General features: G+C 35.6%; 4 protein-coding genes across 4 annotated transcripts; 1 reads left to right on the plus strand and 3 right to left on the minus strand.

Annotated features, from left to right (window-relative positions):
• Positions 1–117: 117 nt before the first annotated feature.
• On the minus strand, positions 118–2226 carry LOC111463492 (microtubule-associated protein RP/EB family member 1C-like). Its single transcript, XM_023107443.1, has 6 exons — positions 1923–2226; positions 1665–1820; positions 1391–1497; positions 866–1082; positions 673–786; positions 118–564 (listed from the first exon to the last, which is right to left on the minus strand). The coding sequence occupies exons 1-6, from the start codon at positions 2028–2030 to the stop codon at positions 280–282; spliced, it is 987 nt and encodes a 328-aa protein (XP_022963211.1). The 5' UTR covers positions 2031–2226; the 3' UTR covers positions 118–279.
• A 260-nt stretch (positions 2227–2486) lies between these two features.
• On the minus strand, positions 2487–4175 carry LOC111463538 (putative oxidoreductase C1F5.03c). The gene is made up of 2 exons (XM_023107508.1): positions 3163–4175; positions 2487–3076 (listed from the first exon to the last, which is right to left on the minus strand). The coding sequence occupies exons 1-2, from the start codon at positions 4118–4120 to the stop codon at positions 2694–2696; spliced, it is 1341 nt and encodes a 446-aa protein (XP_022963276.1). The 5' UTR covers positions 4121–4175; the 3' UTR covers positions 2487–2693.
• A 5038-nt stretch (positions 4176–9213) lies between these two features.
• Positions 9214–10653, plus strand: LOC111463591 (transcription factor MYB44-like). Its single transcript, XM_023107593.1, has one exon. The coding sequence runs from the start codon at positions 9359–9361 to the stop codon at positions 10283–10285; it is 927 nt and encodes a 308-aa protein (XP_022963361.1). The 5' UTR covers positions 9214–9358; the 3' UTR covers positions 10286–10653.
• Positions 10654–13051: 2398 nt separating this feature from the next.
• LOC111463527 (protein MRG1-like) lies at positions 13052–23193 on the minus strand. The gene is made up of 11 exons (XM_023107495.1): positions 22877–23193; positions 19502–19555; positions 19265–19278; positions 17395–17537; positions 16869–16904; positions 16068–16108; positions 15384–15482; positions 14827–14906; positions 13955–14124; positions 13746–13830; positions 13052–13401 (listed from the first exon to the last, which is right to left on the minus strand). Exons 1-11 carry the CDS (start codon positions 23012–23014, stop codon positions 13311–13313), a joined length of 951 nt encoding a protein of 316 aa, XP_022963263.1. The 5' UTR covers positions 23015–23193; the 3' UTR covers positions 13052–13310.
• Between the last annotated feature and the right edge of the window lie 141 nt (positions 23194–23334).

Below are 23334 nucleotides of genomic sequence, written 5' to 3' on the forward strand. Positions count from 1 at the left end.
AAGTAGCAATGTAATAGTACTCTGACACTCACATTTCAAAGTATTGTGCGAGTGAAAGGAGAAAGAGAACAAACAAAATCAATGAACCCGATCTACCAAATTAGCATCAGCGGTGTTGGCCATGAACAAAACATCCCGAGTATATTATATCCGAAGGGTCTTCAGTAAAAGTCTACATAAAGAACAACTTCATGAAAATCCGAAAAACTACTCTTGAGACAAAAAACTCGACAATCCTAGCAATTGAATTGTACTGCTAAAATAAGGAGTGTTCTCTTGTTAGTAGGTCATAAGAGGTGACCCACTGCAATGAACGTCAGAAGCATCGGTCACCCTTTGCCTGGGAGACAAAGTTGTTATGCCAGCAACATCTACATCAAGATTGATAATATTTTTTCTCTTCTGGGTATCTAAGCTTAGCTTCTCATCAGAAGGCACTTCAGAGATTGGACTTGAGTGGCTTATTGTTTCCTTCTGGTGAGCGGACAACATAACTTGAGCTTCTGCTACCACTGAGGCATCATCATCTACAGCATACAGTATCTTCCTTATAGCTCCAACTACCTGTAAAAACGAATGGAAATGGAAATGCTCAATAAAATGGGCTTGAAATTCTAGTAGCCCAAAGAAAATACGGATAGAATTAGAGAGATGATTATAGGAAAAAAGTACGGGCAAATTTTCAATCTCTGAACTCTGGCAGAGTATCTCAATATCCCTTAGCTTAGCAAAGTAGAAATCCCTCTCTTTCTCGAGGCTGTCGATTGACAGCTTCAACGTCGTGATCTGCATTTTACACTAGTAAGTATATGCTTTCCAGTTTCTATTGTGTTATATATCGAAGTCATGCAGCTTCAGAAAATACCTGTTCATCATACGCAGTTATCCCATGAGATGGAGGTTTAGAAACATGTGCTGACTGATTTCCTGAGTTAGCCGATGCTTCATTTTTCCGAGCATTCTGAGAGACCTGAGGCCTGGATGCTGCTGTTGAACCTTTCGCAGAAGAATGTGATGTGTTGCCTTTTTTGCTTGCCTCCTTTCCTCCTTTGGAAGTTTCTCTCCTTTCCAAAGCATTGTAACTACCAAGAATAATAAAAACTGATTACCAAATATTGCAGTATAATTCAACAATCTGGATTAAAATAAATATACTAATGACTTCTTGATGATCATCCCTTTTCAGACATTGAAATTGACCATCGTTTATGATGATCAAATCATGAAGTATTTGCAAATTAGATCCAAAAGAGGACAAAATTAGTAAAATCTCAATCCCTAATGCGAAAGGGGCGAATCACGAATTAAAAGCATGATGATCAACCCAGCCCTCAACAAAACAAAGTTAATTCTGGTAATTGAAATTGTAGCAGACAATAGACAAACTTACGACTGCAAAACGCCTCCATTAACGGAATCACAATAACGTTTCATCCACTGCATGAACTCCAGATTATCAAGGGGCCTTCCTTTCACGAGCTTACTCACCTCGATATGCTACAACATTTTTCATGGGAAAAAAGTAATAAAATACAGATCAAGCGGATGCAAAGAACCCAAAAGAAAATCCTCATCAGTCAGAATATTTCTTAAAGAAACAGAACCAATCTGTAAAGTTGTATAAATAATAGATAAAACCAAAGGGGTTGATAAAAAGAAGATACCTTAGTGATCTTTAGTTTGTTGAAGACATCTTGGAGGACCTTAAAATTCTGAATCATTTCGTACTCGCTCTTCGCGTCGAAGTTGACCTTGTGCATCGGCACCATCCCTGGGTGAGCTGCATCCATCAATTGACAATGAACCGCACCTGAGCATGCCTACAACTCAAGAATCCATAACAGGGTCAAAATTTAAAAAATAAAAATAAATCCAGAAAGCTCGAAAAATAGATATGAATAATAAAAGGATCAGGGAGAAACCTCCTCGACTTTGGAAAGATTAAGATGAAGAGTGGAGTTGATCCAGGAGAGGATCTCCGATCTTCCAACAAAATAAGCCGAATCCATCATCCCAATTTTTGTCGCCATTTCTTAGGGCTCAGAATTTCTCTGTCGGAATCTGTCGCCGGCTCTGAAACTATTTCCCTGTCCGGAGATCCAGTGAGAAGAAGATCGAGTTGATATGGGTTTGCCAACGGATTTTTGAGGAGAGGAATTTAAAATGGGAGGAGGAGCGGGATTTCCAATAATTCAAAATGAAATGTCGCGTCGTCAAGAACGGTCGCCCCATCTTTACATGGGCTATTAGGCCCCTCTAATCCACTAAAAGCAGAAACTTTTTTGGGCTCTAAGCCCATTAACGTGCATTTTATACTTTCGTTTTTTCAATTTTATAAATAACTAAAATTTGTACATGAAATTATTATAATATTAAAAGAAATCAAAGATTATTAACTAAAAGTTTAATTGTAGTTAATTGCAATAGAGACGTAAATTAGAGCTATAACAAAACAAAGTTTTATAATAATAATATAAACTAATGAGTCAAAGACAAAATAAATAGTGAATTACCAAACCAAGAGTGTTTTATTAATCAAAATCGACGAAAAATGAAAAATAAGGCATGAACTTGAAGGACTGTACAATGGAATTTGCATTCCATGAACCTTCACATACAGAATAGCTTCAAGGAGATTCAAGAATGGAAGAAACTGAGACAATCCCCCATCCACCCAAACCTGTTCCTTTGTATCAATGTTTCCTTCTTCTTTGTCCCGCAAACCTCGCTGGACTGAATCGACTAAGATCGACAATGGCGGATTCTCCATCCAAAACAAGCTCAGCCATGGCCGCCCCAGTTGCAGGCCCATTCAAAATTCCCCAACAACTGTGACCAGTCGCCACATAACACCCTTTTGTCCCAGGAAGCTCGCCGATCACCGGCAAATCATCATCCGTGCATGGCAAGAAGCATGCCTGCTCTGCCTTCAATTCCGACTCCCCTTCCCCCAATCGGCTCGACACAGTCTTCGCAACTCTCTTTAGAACGCTTATCGATTCTGGATTGGCTGCGATTTCCTCTGGATCCTCCGGCACTTCCTCCACCGCCGACATCCCGCACACGTACACCTCCCCTGCCCAGCCCATCAACCCCATTTACATCCAAAATTACAATCCCAAAAAACTGAATACAAAATTCAAAATCCGAAAACAAGCTCACCAGTGGGACGGGGATACACCTCCGGGTCTATGGGTTTTCCTCCCTGGGCTGGATAGTAACCCAGAAACAGAGCATGCGGAGTAATGGCTTCAGGATCTTTAGGTTCCAAAATTATGCTGTGCGCTTTGAGGCCGTACACTCTGAACAGCGACGATACCGCCTCCAATTTCCCAGACCACGGTCCCAATGCCAGAACCACCGCATCAGCGTTAATTACTCGGCCGTCCTCAAGCACCGCCGATTCAACTTTTCCGCCCTTCGACGTAATCCTCTGCAATTTCCCGGTTACAACCTCCACGCCGTAATTTTCGATTGCATTGGATATGAGGGTCCGAGTGAAGAGCTGCGGGTGCACTTGTGCCGTCGTTTCCGTATTTCCGATGGTTCTCGTATTCCGAGCGGGGCCATCGACCCACGGAGGTACGGCGGAATCGCCGGTGGATTTAGAAGTGGAAGTAGAGGGAGTGGGAGGGTTTTGCGATTCGGAAATCGTAAGGCTGAGAGTGGTTAGGGCTCTGTATCCGTACGATTTAGGGCCATCGAGCTCCTGTGAGAGAGAGCGGTGGAGATTAAAGCTTGAGCGAGCGAGAGTGGATAGGGGTCCACCGTCGCACCAGTCGAGGGCGAGGAAGCCGCCGGCCTTGCCCGACGCAGCGCATGCGATGGCGGATTTCTCGACGAGCGTGACTGCCGCCCCTTTCTTGGCTAAAAAGTACGCGGTGCAGACTCCGATCACCCCTCCGCCGCAAACGACTACTTTTCTGGTTTCCATCTCCATCGACGACGGCGACGCTGCGGGAGAATAAGAGGATCTAATCAACGCAACAGTGGAAGGCCTAGAGTTCGGGATCGAACGAAGAAACGGAGAGAACGATGACGCTGAAACTGTCAGTGCCATTTCTGCCGATACTACTTCTCTCCCAAATTCTTTATTTGGGCCGACACCTGGTCGCCTCATCGTCCAGAAATTGGGCCAGATTGTGGCCCACAAAGAAGCCCATTTGGAATCTCTTCATCAAAGGCTCAAAAGAACCCGAATACCCCAGTTGAACATTTTTAACTATACTATTCGACAGTTATCTTAATTTCATCCACATATGAAATATTATTTAGTTATTTTTAGGTTAATTATCTTTTAATTAGCTACAAGACAATCTTAATTGGTTGATAATGAGAAAAGCCGCCATGTTTGGAGGTGAGTTTAGGCCGAAGGAAAACAACATAATTGGCAAATAAAGGCAATCATAAGCTGCGTTTTAATCAAACTTCTACCTAAAAATTAAATTACCTACCCTACTAACCCCTACTCATTAATTACTACTAATATTAATTTATAATTTATAAAAAACAAAAACCAAAAAGAAGTCTAAAACTATGCATTAAATATTAAAAAAAGTGAGCTTAGGGGAAAAAACATATTATATGCAAATATGTGACAAAATAATGGCATACAACTCCAAAGTTTGTAATAATAAAAGGGAATATTTAAAAATGCATGCATATATGGATATATCTAGTTGAATTTAACACCAAGTTGGGCTTTGCTAGTGGAAGACTTATTCATTAGGTTCTTATACCAATCAAGTAATTAATTGTCCCTTTTAGTCAAAAGGAAATTGCATTAGTGGAGTTTGTCTAAATTTAATATTGTCGTGTGTGTGTGTGTGTATATATATATATATAATGAGAGATTTTTGTAATCAATAATTAAGATGTCAATGTCTTCTTTTATCAAGCCCTTTGAAAAAGGAATAAACAAAATTTTAGGTGTTTAATCACAAAGGTGAAGAATTTAAACTTCTTTAACTACCCACTTTGTTAATAACCACTAATTAATATATTTTTATTAAAAAAAAAAAACTGACAAAAATAAAGGCATGGAGATTTGTGCATAGACATATAAAATAGTGTGAATAAGCACTATTAAATAGGTCCATTATGGCTCCTTCCTACTCTTAGCCTCTTACCCAATCACAAAAGTAAATGCCTTACAGCTAGCGAATCACATGACGTGGCATTCCCATGCTTATCTCTTTCCCTATTTTCCTTAAATATATAAATTCATGCAATAATTATAAATCCTCTTTTTTTCTTTTTTTTTTTATTATTATAAAATTTATATTTAAGAGAATGTTAACATTAGACAGTTTCTATAATTTTATTTTAATTAAAAGAACTAGAATTCATGCAATATATATATGTATATATATATATAAATCATTATAATTTAATGTATAAAAAGTATTTTTCCTTGTACTGCTTATTTAAATTTTAGATAATTTTAAAATAAAATACTAATTATCATGGTTTATATATATATATATATATATTATTTTCAGTTCTATTCCATTAGTTATTTATTAAAACAGTGAACTTAGTTATCGTTGGAACCGACGAGAAGGTGGGGTCCGATTGGAAAATTCGACGACGTGGAAGACAACTGGGAACATCCGACATGACTACGCTCCGGGACTCCTCTGTCTGAGGTTGAGCAATCCAGTCAAGGAAGACGTGGTGCTTTTCGTGCATGACACGTGTGATTTCGGAATACAACTGTCAATTTTGTCTGTTATGGGCCGGGATGGATAGGAGGGAATCCTCGTTTCGCACGTGTCCAGTACTATAATAATATTGTCATGGGATAATTTTATATTTCCTAAACAATTAAAAAATTCTTTTCGTGCTTTGTAGACTTTGGTAGGGCAAATTTAAAATATAATTTATAAGAAAATAAATAAAAAGTAGTAGAGTTTGCTAACATATTCTACACTATTATTATATTTCAACATTTCATAACAATTCGGTTGATATTCAATTTAAAAAATGCTCACGTGAAGTTGACTTTCAAGGATTTTTCCAAATATGCAACAAAGAAAAATATATTAAATTTTTCATCCCAAATTATATACAATTTCATCCATTTAACCAAACTAATATTAATATAGATCGAAAAGCAAATCTCTTAATCATTTTGTATAATACTTTGAGCTACAAAAAGAACACAGCTAAGTGAGTTTAGGTCACTGGCTTAAATTTCTAGTATGTTCTACATTTATGAGATAAAATTAAGCTATGTTTAATAATAATAATAAACGAAATTAAGGAATGGAAGTAAATGCAATAATTTGCCTCTTAAACAATAGTATTAATGAATAGTAAGGGCGAAGAATTTGGTAGGAAAGGAGAAAAAGGCGAAACGCACCGTGTTTGAAACATCCAACCAGACAGATGGGTAAGGTGGTGAAATTTGGTCGGAAAGTAAATGCTTCGTATTATTTTAATGATTTTAGAAATCCCAAATAAAATAAACGTGCTACATTGCTGGTCCCCACATTAACATTTACGTCATCTTATTGGAAGATGTGGAAAGGACCAAGACAGGTCCCACCACCGTCTTAAAATTATATATTTTTTTAATTAAAAAAGAAGGGTCAAACGGTTTGGCTTCCCACTACCGACCTCCGTACATGTGCTACGTAACCTCCTCGAGCGTTCCCTTCCCACGTGCCATCTCTCTCTTATTTTTTGAAATATATTCCCTTACCCACCAAATATTCCAATTTTTTTCAATGTATTAATTAAACAAATTTAATCTTAAAAGAACATTTATCTATTAACGTTGCTAAGCAATAATTTTCCGATGAAGCTTTAAATTTGAAAATTTTAAATTCATAAATAATGAAAGTAGTTGGAAATAGACAAACTCTTAACTTTTTTATTAAATGAAATGTAAAAAAATTAATAAATAATAAAAGAATGAAACAGAAAAATAAAAAGTAGAATAGAATGTTTAGAAAATAAATAAAATAGAAAGCACATGTGTGGTGGCGGTGGTGGTCGATGGCTGTTTGAGATCCGGGGGAGATAATTAATTTAATAATACACTATTTATTATATTTTAGTTAACAAAAAAAAAAAAAAAAAAAAACAGCCAAATTGGTTGGTTGAATTACATTAATGCCCTCGTAACCAAATAAAAATGGCAAAGCCGCACGTGGGTTCTGTGTACGGTTGAAGAAAACACGTGAGAGAGGCGTTAAGAAGCACGTGTGAACGTAATAGTTAGGAATAAAAATAATAAAACCGTAAAGAGGAAATGCGGGTTTTTTCCAGCTGTCTTGCCTCCTTATTACCTTTACAATACTAATAATGAAATGGATTCTCCGCATCCCTTCTTTTTGCCTTTGTACCGTACCGGTCTTTTCCCGCCCCCAATAAATAAATAATTAATTAATTAAATAGATAAACCCATATTATGGTTTTGGACATATCTTTTTTATCAATTAATTTTGTAATATATCACGTACTTTACGCATTTATAAATTCCCAATGAAAAGTAAACTATATAATAATAATAATAATAATAGTAATAATATGGTGGGCGTATTAAGTTCCATTCCATATTTATTTCATTTTTTTTTAATGTTAGATTTATAAATTTATATTAATAAAAGTGAGGAAAATAAGGAGATGGGGGGTGAGGTTGAGTGGAGGCAACAGGGCCGTACAGGGAGGAGTAAAGGCGAAGAGGGGAGAGGGAAAGAGGTGGGAAAAGATTATCATCACCGGCGGGTGTCGGTGGATAAAAAGTCCCCAAAGTTAGTTAGCTACGTGGACGAGGGAGACTGGTGGAGGTGATGATATTGTCAGGGCTTACAGCCTGTACTGACACAAATGCAGCAATAATTATTCGCTCCCCAATTCGGCGTCCGTAATTGTCGTTTTCTGCCACATCATCATTTTTTTTCCCGCTTTTCTTTTCTTTTTTTTTCCTTTAAAACTAATAAAAAAAGAAAAAAGAAAGAGACACGCGAAGAAATGGAATTTATTTTTATTTTGAAAAAAAAAACGGGTGGAGGGAAATGGTAGACAGGCTGGCAAAATCAGTGAAAGTGGTTTCTTTTCAACCACCCCCTGCAAAACTCCGTACCCTTAGCTTCCTCCTTACCATCTCTCCCCATTTTGCTTAGCTCCCAAGTTCTCTATTTTCTTAAAATAACACTATTTAATTTAACTTTAAATCCTTGTAAAAAAAGTATTTTACTGAACATATTGATTTTAATTCCCACTGTTATGTTTTATTTAATTCTTTTTTTTTAGTTAATGAAAATAATAATTTTCATTTTTGTAATTTATTTGAATAACTTTATGACGTGGAAAAATATTTCTAAAATAGGTTAAAGTTGTCAATTTTTTCTAGCGAAAATGACTTATATCAACTCGAAAATAGTTTAATTAACTAAAATATAATAATATTTTAATAAAAGAAAAAACATAAGAATCTTTCTAAAGTGTGTTCCAAAACGTGAGAGGAAAGGAAGAAAAAAGTATTATGTAAGAGGAAAAAAAACTAGGTGATATCACTAGGTTAAATATTGTAAAATTTTTAAATTCAACACAATTAAACAAGATAAAAAGTTAAAGAATTATTTAAATAAGCTCAAACTATATTATATAAAAAAAAAACAATGAAACAAATCGATCAAAATTGGCTTGATATTTTATTCGATTTTTAAAAAAATCAAGGTGAACGATTGCAGACGTGGCAAGTGATATTATAGCCACGTGGAATGAAGAAGCAGAAGAGAAAAATGGAAGGTTGACGGCGTGGATAGAATAAGGAAAGGCGGTAATTATTGGGGGCGTAGGCACAGAAAGTCTTGCAGCACAAGGTGTGCGGTACGGAGCGTACCTCTCACGCTCCCTTAACGAGCGTTATCTTTTTTATTTTAAATTTTCAAATTTTAATTTTTTTTTTCTTTTGTCCAGAAACGGAGAAAGAAACTGAAAAAACAAAATGTACTAAAAATTAAAACTGAAAAACAAAAACAAAAGAAAGAGAGAGAAAAAGATTTAAAAGAATTGTTTTTTTCATATTAAATTTAATGAAGGTGAGACTCGACGCGTGTTCATTGCCAGCTGTATCGCAACCGCAACGGCCAACCGTTTAGTGGGGAGAAGTGGTGCCACTTACCGGACCGTTTCACACAGTCTTTAAGACGAGCACACCGGATCATTCGGTATCCAGTCTCTACCCTTTTATAAGAACCCCCACCCTGCTCCATTAACTCTATAGAGAGCGAGCCGAACAAACAGGTCTAAGATCGACACCATTGAAGATATTTTCAATTTTCAATTTTCAAACGGAACCTTTACCTTCGTTTCCCCGATTTTTAGTTTCTGTTGCTAATCTTTCATGGCGGTTAACCGTAATGAGATGGATCGGATCAAGGGTCCGTGGAGTCCTGAAGAAGATGACGCTCTTCAGAGGCTCGTCCAGAAGCATGGCCCACGCAACTGGTCCCTCATCAGCAGATCGATTCACGGCCGCTCTGGGAAGTCCTGCCGGCTCCGATGGTGCAATCAGCTATCGCCGCAGGTGGAGCACCGACCCTTCTCGCCGGAGGAGGATGAGACCATTATCAGAGCTCATGCGAACTTCGGCAACAGATGGGCTACTATTGCTCGGCTTCTTTCTGGCCGAACAGATAACGCCGTCAAGAATCACTGGAATTCGACGCTGAAGCGGAAGTGCTCATCAATGATGAATGAGGGGTTTGAAGGGGAAAGCAACAATCAGCCTCTGAAGAAATCGTTTAGCGCTGGCGCAGCTGTCAATATCTCCAACGGACTCTACATGAACCCCGGTAGTCCATCCGGATCTGACATAAGCGACTCTAGCGTTCCTGTTGTATCTCCAATCGTCTACCGCCCCGTTGCCAGAACCGGCAGCGTAGTACCTCCGGGAGAATCAACTTTATCCTCCGCCACAGATCCGCCTACGTCGCTATCGTTATCTCTCCCAGGAGTGAGTGCCGCCGGCGACAGTTCAAATCGCGAAGGAAGTGGATCAGCGGCGCAGGTGCCTCTACTGGCAGCATTCGCTCAAATACAGAGCATGGCGGCATCGGAGCTGGCGAGGGCGTCGCAGCTAGATAACAGACCCGATGAGTCAGCCGAGAAAATTAATGGGTTTGGAATATTCAGTGCAGATTTAATGGCGGTGATGCAAGAAATGATAAGGTCGGAGGTGAAAAGCTATATGGAAGGGCTATCGGATCCAAGAGGAAGAGGTTGTTTCCAGCAGGCTAAAGCCGGTGGGATCAGGAACGTTGGTTTTTAAGCGAACTGCGAATTAATCAACAAGATTTGAACTGTTGAAGCGAAGTTGCCATGTCGGGGTTCGAGAGAAGAGGGAATGTTGGTTGGGGAGAGAATGAGAAACACAGTAAGAAAATGTGCTTTGGGGTTTTGGGGGAAGAAGTAAACCTGGGAGTTGGGTTTCTTTCCATCTTTCAACTCTTTTTTTAATGTTGTTTTTTAAGGAAATAATATCTGGTGAATGAATGTACAGAGAAGGGAATGAAAGAAAATGAAAAGGGGGAAGTTCCCATTCCCAATTCCATTACAGACGGGAAATCCAACGCAAAACCATAATCAATTGGTTTCGTTTTGAATGTTCTAAGCTTCTTCTTCTGTGTTTGAAATTTGCAGCCCTGTTCTCAAGTTTTGAATGGTGGTGAAATTGTGTTATAATTTATGGTGTTGTTCATTTGGAAATGGAGAATGCCCACAAGGGGCTTCCTTTCTAGTCATGGACTACCGTCGAGATGGGACTGAAGGAATTTTTTTAATGGACATTCCTTTTTATTTGCTTCAACAAATGGATATTCTTTTTGAAGTTTAATTGGATGTCCGATGGTGTGGAATCTTGTTTTTAGTTGAAACAAATCCTATGAGGGATATTTTTTTATTCAAAATCATTAAATTCCCACTTTGAGAGATCTATAGCTTTATCAACTTGCTTACAAGACCATTCCAAAAATTAACTAAACTTTTGGATATGTTTTTGAAGTATTATATTTGCACCATTAACCTATATGGAATAGAATTGGAACAAAGAAAATCCTGATTACAAAGCCAATCGAAGATCAAAGATTCAACCATCAAAATATATATTCTTCCTCTAATCCCTGTAGTTATCACAATAGCAAAGGTCATTGTAAAGATGAAAATCTGTCAAATTAAAGTCTAGTTGCCAAAAAAGAAAGGGAAAAAGAAAAGCTCCTTGAAGTCATATTCTACATCCCAGAAAATACCACTTGGTCAAATAAGTAACCTTTTTCAAACATAATGGGTGTACCTAACAAACTTTAGAAATAAAGAATTACAATTTCTATGCTGAATTTGCTAAATTAGCTTACATCATTTCTTCAGCAGCACAGTTTTCCAAAGTTGAGAATGAATAAAATTATGATAAGACCCAACTAAAAACAAAACGACCTTGACTGATCCATCAATATATGCATTTAGTGTACTCTATGTTCACCTTTATAATGCCACATATAGAAGCCAGTGTTATGGTAGTAAAGAAACTAATCTCATGATGAGACACATTAACGTTAAAAAGATTAATTATAAAGAAAAATTCATAGTGTGAACTGGCATAAATACTACAACCCTACAAGAGTCATGAGAATTTTCCTATACATGGACATGCTCAAATACAATAGAATCTATCTAATATGCTTATTTCTAACAGAAGTGACAAAGTTCTAGCACCAATTACCTATTATGTCTTTCTCGTTGTTCAACGTAGTTTAATTTACCCAATGATATAACATTAGTTATATTAATTGCATTAACCAAATTAATATAGAACATAATTTAGAAGAAATACTTCCTACCTGGTTTATTTACTAATCCCAAAGTATATCGAAAAGTTTAGAATCAAATGTTTTGATGAAGATAAATCTTTAGTTTGCTTATATACAAACTAATTAATGCATACCACACTAGATAAAGACGACTTTACTTTTCTTAAGATTGAGAGTTTAATACCTGATATCATCTATCTAACCAACCATAGAGGTTAACTTTCCTCTAGAACAATGAGAAAAATCTTCATTCGTTTCCTTTGGACACTCATAATCCTTCAAAGGTGGCACATCAACATACTCTTTGATCATAAAAATTAATTGAAACCTAAAACTTGTATAACTAGATTCATCTATAAAATCAATTGTACAATATATAAAACCGATCGACTTACGCCACAGGCATTACATACCAGAAAATTAGTGCTAGCATCATTATGTATTGAAAATGACAGATTTAATTGACTCACAGTGTCACACCACAGGCATTGAATGCTTATGCATGATTTGCAAACTATTCTCCCTCCATGAAACGACAAGAACTTGAAACTTTATGAAACTGATTCCACCATGATTTGTGGGTTCTCTCCATGGTACTTGGTCTTTCTTTATCCTATTGAACTTTTCGATCATCTTACCTTTGTGTAACTACATGAAAAACTATGAAACTGGCCACATTCTCAGCCTACAGCTCATAAATGTAAACAATTATATAGTGTATGAGTAAACAACCGACCTTTATGGAGGAGTCCAACCCGATTAGCTATCAAACAAATTCCGGAGTACTTGACTATAAAAATTAAACTGAGAAAAGAGTAAAAAGATAATACCCCAAACATCATAACAAATTGAAAGGCACTAAAGCACCATAGAGATAGTGACACCGAATTAGACAAAGTAAAAACGATAAATTAATATAAAAAGAAATAATCAAACCATTCAAACCAATGAAAAATCAAAACTCCGAAAAATTATACCAAAAGAGAAAAGATTAGTTTTAAAAACTCTGAAAGCTAACCAGAAAACCTACATTCACAAATACTACAAATTAAAATAATTATTATAATAAGTGAACAACTAACAATTCACGGTAAAGAATAGCATAGAAAAATAAAAGAGGAACAAGAAATCATTAGTTTAGTGAACTTTTAGCGTTCATTCCGACAACTTCACATAGCATGCAGTTGTGACTACGTACTCTGCCATAAAGTAAAATAATAGATAGACAGCACTTGAGCTTCTCAACAACTAGAACACTTGAATAGAAGGTGCATGCACTAAATCAATATCAATTACAAATTAACAGATCATTCTTTAATAAGAGAGACAGAGACAGGAAATTATAGACCAAAAAACAAAGGCTTGTACAGTTACAACAAGAGGATTGGTTTGACAATGCAAGGCAGCATGCATCATGAAAATGTGCTACATCCATGCCAAACTATGAATTGCAAGCATGAAGGTGTCATGCCACGTAATAAGGATTCGCTGTCAGTCATTTTTGCCCTTACCCTTACCCTCAGTACCTTTGCAGCCCTCATATGCCGAGACAAAGTAAGTACTCTGATTCTTCTGCAGAAATCTACATCCAAGATAAAAGTTAATCAAGCATCACCAGGCTACTAAAGAACCAAAATTAAATCAATTTATTAGTTCTAGCATTGATGTTAATGGAACATAAGAAATCTAGAAAAATCGGCGCATTGCCATCAAAGATAATAACATAAGATGGGAATAACTTACAAGGATTTTCTTCCCTAACCCTTATTTTTAAAGGAATAACTATGAGGTAAATACATGTCAGGAAATTAGAAGAATACATCAACGATTTGTGAGCATGCCTGTGCCAGTGTAGTTTCTCCCTGTTCTAACATATAATCCAAAATGTAAATACAGTGTCATCATTTATAAGGTTAGCAAAAATACTTCAGAAAATCGAGCAACTTTTGGTGTAGCCGGGTCTGTGTTTCATCTTCAATATTCACATATGCCAAAAGCTCAGGCAACTTAACTGTAAAAACAATAAATTAACTAAATGAAATAGACAGTATATAAAAAATGTGAGTTCAGAATGGACATTACGGAAATTTGAAAATTGATGAATGCGAGGATGTGGAAATGCATCCTTGACATACCAAAGAGTCGCAGCAGATGTTCTGCACCATATATGGTTGATGGAGAGACGTTATCTCCAACTAATTCACGATATTGTTCACGCTCTTTATTGTACAAGAGCAGTACAGGCAATGCTTTATCAAAATAACACCGTATTCCTTTCAAGACTTCTCCAAGCGAATCAGTAATCCTATACCAGTGAAGAACAAAAAGTCGAAGTTCAATCTTATTACCATGAGAAATTGCTCAGATTTCATCTGAATGACAGGATTGAGGTAAGAAATGCTAGTGCCTATTCAGACATTAATTTTTAAGTGTTACATACAAGAACTAATAGGGAAGGATGATGAACTTTATGAATTACAAACTGTTTTAGACAGGATTTCTATGAAGTGATATAACACGGATAATAATAATAAGAATCCGGATTCTCCTATCATCCTTCTATAGAACACCCGCCAGAAATATGTAAAAGTCCATAAAAATCACCAGCTCCCACTTCCTAAAGATTTCTCCTTATAGTGAGTCTCCAAGGGCTAGAGTCTTCTTACTAAAGGAAGTTTGCCACGTCAACATCACCTTCATAGCCTTATACCATACAACATCAAGATGCTACAAATAGTCCAGTTCTGAACATTCATATGAACAGTTTGGTTACTCCAATTATAACAGTATAAGAAAATATAACTATTACTAACTGCCTGGGAGTTTCCCGCGTCAACTTGATCAGATCCAGCATTTAACAAAATTATTTAGTAGTTCAAAACATGTAGTTATGAATACAAGACCAATATAAAATCCAGTCACTTGTAAGGAAGAAAATTAAATCGAAGCACTCAATTGATCAGATCCATGCCAATTTGTATTCTTAGTAAGATATAAGCAAACTTACGAGCCATCCCTCTTGGATCTGTATTCCAAGTACTTGGTCAAAATATCATCAACTGTAGGTGTGCGAGGGAGTTTCACTACCTGCCAGAAACATCAGAAAATCAATATGCTAACCAGACAGATGCATGGATAACTTGAGTAAGTCTCCAATACATTCACGTGACAAGACAAATGCTTGAAAGAGTCAAGTTATCAAACAAAATTAAGTTAAAATTGGACAATTGATAAATAAATTGCTAAAGACCATTTAATCAGCATGAAGGAAAATTGTCAACTGTATCCATTTTGCAACAAAAATTTAGAACCTGATTTAAATGCAAAAGAGATATATATAAAAAAAAAAAAGAAAAAAAAAAGAAAGAATATATCCATACAGCGATATGAATTGTCAAAAGTTAACTTGAAGAGTGCCTAGTATAAAGATTAATGACAATTGTTGAGTGCAAGTGCAAGGAATATTTTTTAATTATTTCATCAAATGTTCAAGTATCACACTGTAATAAGAGTCCTCTTTCGTAAAATAATACAAATTGAAGAGAACAAACAGTTGGTACGTACCTTATCCTGCTGTGTAACAAAATCCCAATCGTCAACAAGTTGCTTTCTTAGTGTTGAAGGTATTTGAATCTTGATAACCTTTTCAACGGATTGATTGTCCTTCCAAAAACCAAGGAACCATATTTAACCAAATATAATGCAAGAAATCGAGTGACAAGAAAATTAAGAACTGAAGATATGATATACTAAAAAGCTGTTACCATTACAGATAATACACACACACGCACGCACAAGCAAAAGGGCTAAACTGAATCAACATAGAAATAGAGAAGTTCAGTATTAATTCTATCATTTATGAAGGAAAGAGAGAGAATAGACTTATAACTCCTTTCATTCAAGTTTATGAATAAGATAAATGCACTCCATTGAAAAAAGATAACAGCCTCCACCTTATTGCTTTGCTTTCTATTTTATAATAAAGCAACAGGAAAAAGAAAACGAGAATTTTTTTTTTTATTAGAGAGGATTTTAAAAGAAAATGAGGATATATATGTTCTAAAGCTATTGTTATGAAATCTGGAAAAGGAAAAATCCAAAACCATAAGTTTCTTGGCTTTCAATCCATAGAACCGATGAAGCTAAAAGTAAATTTGTTATATATATATGCCTTGAACAAGTTTATATTGAAATGTCTGCTTACAGAATTAGAACAACTTTTGAACATTATTCACTACATAAAATCACCTTGGTGCCCGAGTCATTCTTTCTTTTCTTCCCCTTTGGTGCTGCAAAAAATATCGACGGAACAATATAAGGATTACAAGAACAGGGGAAGAATTGTTTACATTCCTACTAGCAGAAACAGGGGAAGATAAACTTTCTCAGGGAGGGGGGCCAAAAATTTAAAGGAAAATTGCAAAATTCACCCATGAAGTATGGTGGAAGTAACAATTGCACCTCAAACTACTATTACCACCACGATACTTCAGGGGTAGTTTTTGCATGCCCACAATTTATCAAGACCAGTTCTAAGTTCTAACAAATTATTTTAGGCGTTTTCAATTTTTAATAAAATATGGAGGGTGATTGCCCCTCCACCCCGAGTGTGTGGACAAGGAAGAACAATGGCCCCAAATAATGCTCTTTTCCACTTTTGGACTGAACGGATGTTAGTAGTTCATAAGTCTTTAAATGAGAAATACATTCATCTTCAACCTCGATAAGTGACTGTAAAGTTTTAAGAGATGCTAGGTTGAAATCCAGGCTGCCTTAGCCCTAATCAGGTAAAACTTTCATTTCAAATGGGTCCCCCAATCAAGGTACTGAAGAAGGTAAAGCCTTCGGGTCATGCCAGTATGATCCAAAAAAAAATTGCCAAGATCAAGACTAAAACTTCGATTAAATATTCTTAAAATGCAAAGTAGCACCTTTGGGTCAAATAAAGAATGATAATACTTCATTTTTTGCGCACCACGATGAAAGGTAGTTGAACTCAAACTAACAAGAATTTAACGAGTTTAAGAAATGTGTAAAAATAAACAATACCATTGTTCTTGGTGTCCTCTTTCTCCACTTTTGCATCTGCAAGGAAACAAATTTCATTAACTGGGAAGGATGTTAGCAACCCTCATTAGTCTAAAAGACTTCATCACATCTGAAATTCCATCATAGTGCGGTAGTGCTCAAACCCATATCATAGAGATGCAATGCACAAAAACAAATAATTAGATGTTTTCATGTTGAAGCACCCAATCCATAAATGTGTAATTAGGAAGTGAAGGAAAAAAAATACAAATTAATTATTATGAATAAGAAGATTGGTACAGAAAACATATGCGCATGCAAATCAACAAGTGATGAAGGGCGTAACTACTCATTTCACGAGCTGGTGCCTCATTATCCAAATTAGAAGGAAAAAAAATGAAAAACAAATGCCTTCTTTATAGGCAATTTTAATCTTATTTAGAATCATGGCAAGTCTAGCGAAGTAAGAGATGTAAACAGATAATAAAAAGTCAAAGATGTTGATATTGGACTCATAATTTGGTATAACTAAGAATTCGAAAACTACCAATCGAGTTTTTTGGCTTTGCTTGTGCAGAACGTCCAGACTTTGAGCTCTTTTCTACATACCCTTTCTCAAGGGCTCGCTGCTTCAAACGGTTCTCATCTGTACATTTCATCAACCGGTCTATGCTTACCCATTCGTCCCAACTGTTAGCAAGATGTGCATTGTAACAAGCTTTGTATTGTTTTTATAAACAAGACATAACTATCATAAAAAGATGCTAGATATCTAATCGACACAAATAATTTTTATATTCATTTACAAAAAGAAAAATGCAACCAACTGAAAGGAAATTTCTATAGCATTCTCGTGGATGATTTCTAAAAGGTTACCAGTATTGAAATGAGCAAAAATACAACTAAACCGTTTCTCCAAACAATTGATCAAGAAAAGAGTTCACAATGTTAAGCCGGGGATGAAGTAACCAAATGAAGAGAAACCTGAAAGCTTAAGATTTCCATTATCAAATATTTTTTAAAAAAATCTGGAAACAGAAATAAAAGTAAAACTCTGCATCCAAGTTGATTAACTGGGCCGATCAAAATCACAATGCCATACCAAGTAAACAGATACATATGTAAAATGTTGGAAATGCTCAAATTAAATAATGAAAACTAATAACATCAGATTTGGAAACTAATCACTATTATATATTCATAAAGCACAAGATTCCTCTAAGCTAACAATTGTTTGCTGCAGATAGAATAAATCATTCAACCCATATGCAGGGCAAGAAAGAGTTATTTTCGGAAGTCCCTCATTCTTCCTACGAATTAATTTTATAATATAATATTTTTATAAAGCATGCTAACCATCGCGGACATAGAATTATAGGAAACAATCTTTGGACACAGTCCATAATGGTGTTAATCCTCCTCAAAGAGAGCCTCGGCCATAATTTGCAGGAGGAAGAAATGTCTTAACCTGATTCAAGCTTCGAAGGACGGGTAACTTTTGCGTTTCTTAGGTGTGGACAAAAGATTTAGGCTTCATCATAATTTAGGTGTTCCACAGTAAAATCCCTCTTCAAGGGCCTCAATTTGGAGATGCTGCCAGACAAACTAAAAATAGCATAACTTCCTTCTAAGTTTCAAAGATCTTTAAAGATCATGGGGCAATGCACACCGTAAGACTTTTCTTTGGTCTTTATGCTTGAGGGGATTTCAACTAATGGTTCTCTATGCTGATGTGTCTTGGGCAATCCAAATTGAAAATCAGCTTACCGCATTGTTCTTACATAAAGGAGAATAAGCCCCAAGCTACTGAAAGTTATATACGCCTTCCAATTAGCCAAAAAGGATCAACTAGTCTATAATTTGTAAAGAAAGAGTAAAATTTATACCAATTCAAAGCATTTAGGAGGACCGTATTGATGAATCTACCAAAAGAGAATGATATGCCATTGAAAAGTGTGATTGTTTATCTCAATGCATAAAGTCCAAAAAGAAAGCTCTGTTGACCTGTAGCCACAAGATTTCCTTTTCTTTCTTAAAGGGGTGGCCCATCAGGATAGCCGATAGAAGAGCGTTCAGATTGTTGGGGAGAGGGGCTTGCCAACCATACGAAAAGAACATCATCACCCAAAAATGATAAACACAGCTGTAAGGAGATGAAAAATAGAACTTGTGTCTGTATTCCTTTTATATTTCTATCGTTCTTAAGGAAGTTTTACATTTCATTTTAAAAATAACGTGAAAGTTGATAACTAGAAAAGAAAAGAAAAACAGAATGAAAAAGCAGAATTGCAAGCCCATCATAAGCCTAGTTAGAAGAAGTCACACGATAGTTGGACAAAAAAGGAAACTTACTAAATATTCGATGGAGAGAGTAAAATAATAGAGGATTCTAATATAAAATAGAAAGAGAGACTCACTTTTTATTCCAGCCCTGCAAAATGACAAATCAGAAACTGTTAATAACTTGAGAACGAACAATTCACTTAAACAAACATACTCAAGATTTGAATTGTATTCAACATATCCAGTCACTTCAGCTTTTTATGCTGACAGCACATATTCCTCTAGCAAGGAAATTGTAAGTCAAATGATAATTGTAACTCAAAATCAGAACTTAAGCAAGGAAAACTGCAATGCATGGAAGCCAAACATACTAGATAGTGCAGAAAGTATCTCCATTCCTTCTTCCTAAGCTCAACTCTTTGAACCTGAAAAGTAAAAGTATAAACTTGATCATTATTTGTTTGATCACTGTGGATATGGAATAATAGGGCGCCAATTTCCTCTTCAAGTGAGAATACAGAATGGGATCCTGGAGAAAAATCAAGTAGATTCCACTTGCGCCCTTTTGTTTTGTAGAAACCAGTCATAATTTAAGTTTTATGTGATAGTTGTTTATGTGCTCTTTCATTCAATTTAGATGCACGTCGACTTAGTTGAGAAATTTTAGGAGAGTAGTGCTACCACGTTATATATCTCATATGACTTTCGCCGTATGCAGTACAAACTGTGTTTTTACCTTTCTTCTGCTTTTGTCTCGATCGTCTCCTTCCATCAATCTAGTTAGCGTACACTACATACGTAAGTGGCATACAAACTCCAAAAAAATAAATAAATAAATACAAATGTGTGACACACTTAAAAGAATGTTTGCCCAAAAGGAGTTTGCAATCTTTACAGCATGAACTGGTCGTGATGACTTAAGGTGACCTAAAAATTTTGGATTATTTTCTGAAAAATAATTATTATAGGAAACAAAATATTTTATTGATATGATGAAATATTACAATGGGTATTTTCAGAAAATTCAGTCTTTGTGGGCTGAAATTTCAGAACTAAAAATGAAGGAGACCATGTTTGATGCAGGATTGAATGTTCTCTTACTTTGGGTTTGCAAAAACAGTTGATGACCTTTATTATCAAATCAGGAAGCATCAGTGAAACAAATGATCTGCAATATCAAGCTTCTTTGTGGTCGAATCTGTTCTTTACAAGGTTGTTTTGAGAACCAAAGAAAAGAGACTTTACTCATCTTCTTCGAAATATTTTTCAGGTAAAAGCAAACAGGAGGAAAGAACTCTAAGAGAAACTCAAATGTTTGTTATAGATGTGGGAAGTTAGGACATCTCAGAACAAATTGTTCTGTCAAATTCATGGAAGGAGCAAATACTGTCCACAAAAGTAGTAAAAATTAAGCAACCAAAATGGGTACAGTACTTGCACATTGAAGATATCAAGCAACCACATGATATATTTTTTGGAACACGCTAGACCAACCCACTTATAGATTCAAATTACTTAATTAACTACAACGAAAAATGGATTGTTGATTTGATTGCTCCTATCATGCAACAGAAAATGCTTCTGTACTCTGGTATCCTACTATATTATGAAAAAAGAAACCAATACATCCTATAGAAGGAAGGCAACTAACTTATGAAAAGCTGCTCAAACGATGAAAATCTCTCTCAATGATGATTATCATACTCCAAAATTAAAGAATTTGCCTTCAGTTATGGTACATTGGTATTGACCTAATGAGGCCCAAAGTCTCTCTAATGTAAAAAAATGTTTAAATGAAGCTAACGTTTGGATACTAGGGAAAGAAAAGAATATTCTTATGATTTGACAACTAGAAACCCATTGGTGTGGGCTAGTAGTCAGTAGAGCAAGTTTAAAACGTATAAGGGACTTTGGAGGAATTAGTTCGAATTCCATGCCATCACCTACTTCGGATATTAAGGGCTTGTTTGGTAGGGCATCTACATACAAAATTTTGAAAACAAGGAATCCAATAAAAACAAAGATGTATTTCATGTTTTCAAATGTATGTTTGGTAGCAAATTTAAAAATTAGATTCTAATTTAATTAACTATTCAAAATGAGTTTGATAATATATTTATAGACCACGAAATTAATTGTAGTTGCAAATTAAATATTAGGTTGAATATAAATCGTTATTAATTGATTTATGAACATATTTTTTGTTATAAATTTTGTATAATTTTTTTTTAACAATATCATATAATTTATAATATATTATATCATACATATTGTAATTTAACAAAAGTAAATTGAGTTTACAACTTGAAATGCTATATTTATTTTTTTAAAATTGTCTTTCTTAATGTAGTTCTGCATTTTAAATTTTCAAATTCAATTCTAAATACAACGAAAACATAAAATTGTAGTTTTTAAAATTTTCAGTATTGGATCGTAGAATCCAAAAATAGTTTTTGAAAATACATATGCTAAATGCATATTCACTTAACTTAGTAAATTCGAAAATATAAAACAAAATCCAGATTGCATACCAAACATGCTCTAAAATTCTACAAATTTTCTAGCAATTAAATATTGTAAATTGTTAGTGAAACTAGATGAAATATGTATAAGCTAAGCTAAACACTCATGAATAACTGAAATAATTCTAAATAAATAAATGGTCAGCAAACTATTGATATGTTGAAAATATTTGATGAAATGCAAATCCAGCACTTCGACATCCTCATTGGTGTATTGGTCACCCATTTTAAATAATAATCAACAAAGAATCCCTTGTTCTTCCATATTATCAAGCTCATCTATATCACCAATTAGAGAACGTTTGCCACCAAAATATTCTCAAAAGTTTCCATATTCCATCTGATCAATAACTTCTTAAGATCTCTTTATCTGGTTATGGAGTTTCTCTAGAGAGGAAGAAGCCCCTTGGAGGAAAGTTATCGTGAGTTTTTATGGGCTCGATCATCAGGGTTGGTGCTCCCCCCTCCTAAGGGAGAAGCAAAATGCAGGCCTTGGTTTTATATTGCTAAAAATGGGCTGTTTTCTTCAGCTAATTGAGTTTTAAGGTGAATTGGGGCAGTCAGATCCATTTATGGAAGGACTGTTATTGTACAAGAATAATACACCATTTCAATGAATGGTTTTACAGAAGCAAGATGGGCTAGCAATGTGAATGATAGGGACACCTAATAAACGTATTGTTTTAATACAAGCTCAGTATTAATTTATTTTTGCAGTAAAAAAAAGCTACTAGCTCTTTCTAGTTGCTAAGCTACCACTGTGTCTATTCAAGAATGTGTTCAAGTGTGCAATTTGGTTATTTTCTCCTTATTCAGATTAGATGCAGGATCAGCATCATTGCTTGAGAGGCTTTAATAAATTGTGTGAGTTTTCCTTTCATCAACACTTGGTCCAAAAGCTTTTCTCCCTTCGATAAACTTAAAAAGAGTTCTAACACACAAATATCTTTTTCATGACCCTCGTATCCCCATAACATTGGTCTCAGCTAAATGAACCGCGGTACGGACTTTTCTTTCTCCGACCAAACAAGCATAAGAAATCCAATAACCAAACGCAAAAGACAAAACTGATACGATTGAATTAGGTTACACAAGCATTATCCCCCTTTTCCTCTCTAAACCAGATGCGCCAACCGAAAGGCGAGCTAACAATTCAATGCTTCGGAGAATTTTAAACAGAAATCCAAAGGCAAATCGTAAACAAGAGCGTAAAAAGAGATGTACCTTGGCTTCATAGATGCGAGGGCCGTGATAGGCAAGGACCTTCTCTCCTTCGGAGTAAAGGCTTGAATTGGAGGGTGGAGAACCACCGCTGGACATGTCGCCGTCGGTGGCTGCGTCGTCCTTGGATGAGTTTACCATTCTCTAACACCCAGAGATGGCAAATGAACCAGCCAAACACGAGTGTCGGGTCCTTCTTCGTGAGGTCGCGTGGCGCTCTAACGAGTGCGGAATAGAGCGGGAACTGCCATCGCCGGATGTTTTTTTCATTTTTCCTCGCTCCTTTTTTCTCTCTCTCTCTCCCTCTTTTTTCCCTCTCTTAGTTTTACTTTACCGCTTTACTATATAATTCATAAGCGATTAAATATTCTTAAACTTTCACCTTTATTTTCTTCAAAAAATCCCAATTTTTTTCGCTAACTTTTCAAATATGGAACATAATTTTCTAAACTTAATCTACC

The sequence above is a fragment of the Cucurbita moschata genome, unplaced genomic scaffold, assembly GCF_002738365.1.
Source record: "Cucurbita moschata cultivar Rifu unplaced genomic scaffold, Cmos_1.0 Cmo_Scf00028, whole genome shotgun sequence".
In the NCBI taxonomy this organism is placed as follows: Eukaryota; Viridiplantae; Streptophyta; class Magnoliopsida; order Cucurbitales; family Cucurbitaceae; genus Cucurbita; species Cucurbita moschata.

Coding starts and splice junctions, on each gene's coding strand:
- LOC111463591 (XM_023107593.1), top strand. CDS start 9,359: ATGGCGGTTAACCGTAATGAGATGGATCGGATCAAGGGTCCGTGGAGT.
- LOC111463538 (XM_023107508.1), bottom strand. CDS start 4,120: ATGAGGCGACCAGGTGTCGGCCCAAATAAAGAATTTGGGAGAGAAGTA. Junction 3,077..3,162: donor GGTGTATCCCCGTCCCACTG/GTGAGCTTGTTT, acceptor TGGGCTGGGCAG/GGGAGGTGTACGTGTGCGGG.
- LOC111463527 (XM_023107495.1), bottom strand. CDS start 23,014: ATGGTAAACTCATCCAAGGACGACGCAGCCACCGACGGCGACATGTCC. Junction 16,905..17,394: donor AAAGCCAAAAAACTCGATTG/GTAGTTTTCGAA, acceptor GTTTCCTTGCAG/ATGCAAAAGTGGAGAAAGAG. Junction 14,125..14,826: donor AGATCCAAGAGGGATGGCTC/GTAAGTTTGCTT, acceptor TCACTGGTATAG/GATTACTGATTCGCTTGGAG.
- LOC111463492 (XM_023107443.1), bottom strand. CDS start 2,030: ATGGCGACAAAAATTGGGATGATGGATTCGGCTTATTTTGTTGGAAGA. Junction 1,821..1,922: donor ATCTTTCCAAAGTCGAGGAG/GTTTCTCCCTGA, acceptor CTTGAGTTGTAG/GCATGCTCAGGTGCGGTTCA. Junction 1,498..1,664: donor ACAAACTAAAGATCACTAAG/GTATCTTCTTTT, acceptor AAAATGTTGTAG/CATATCGAGGTGAGTAAGCT.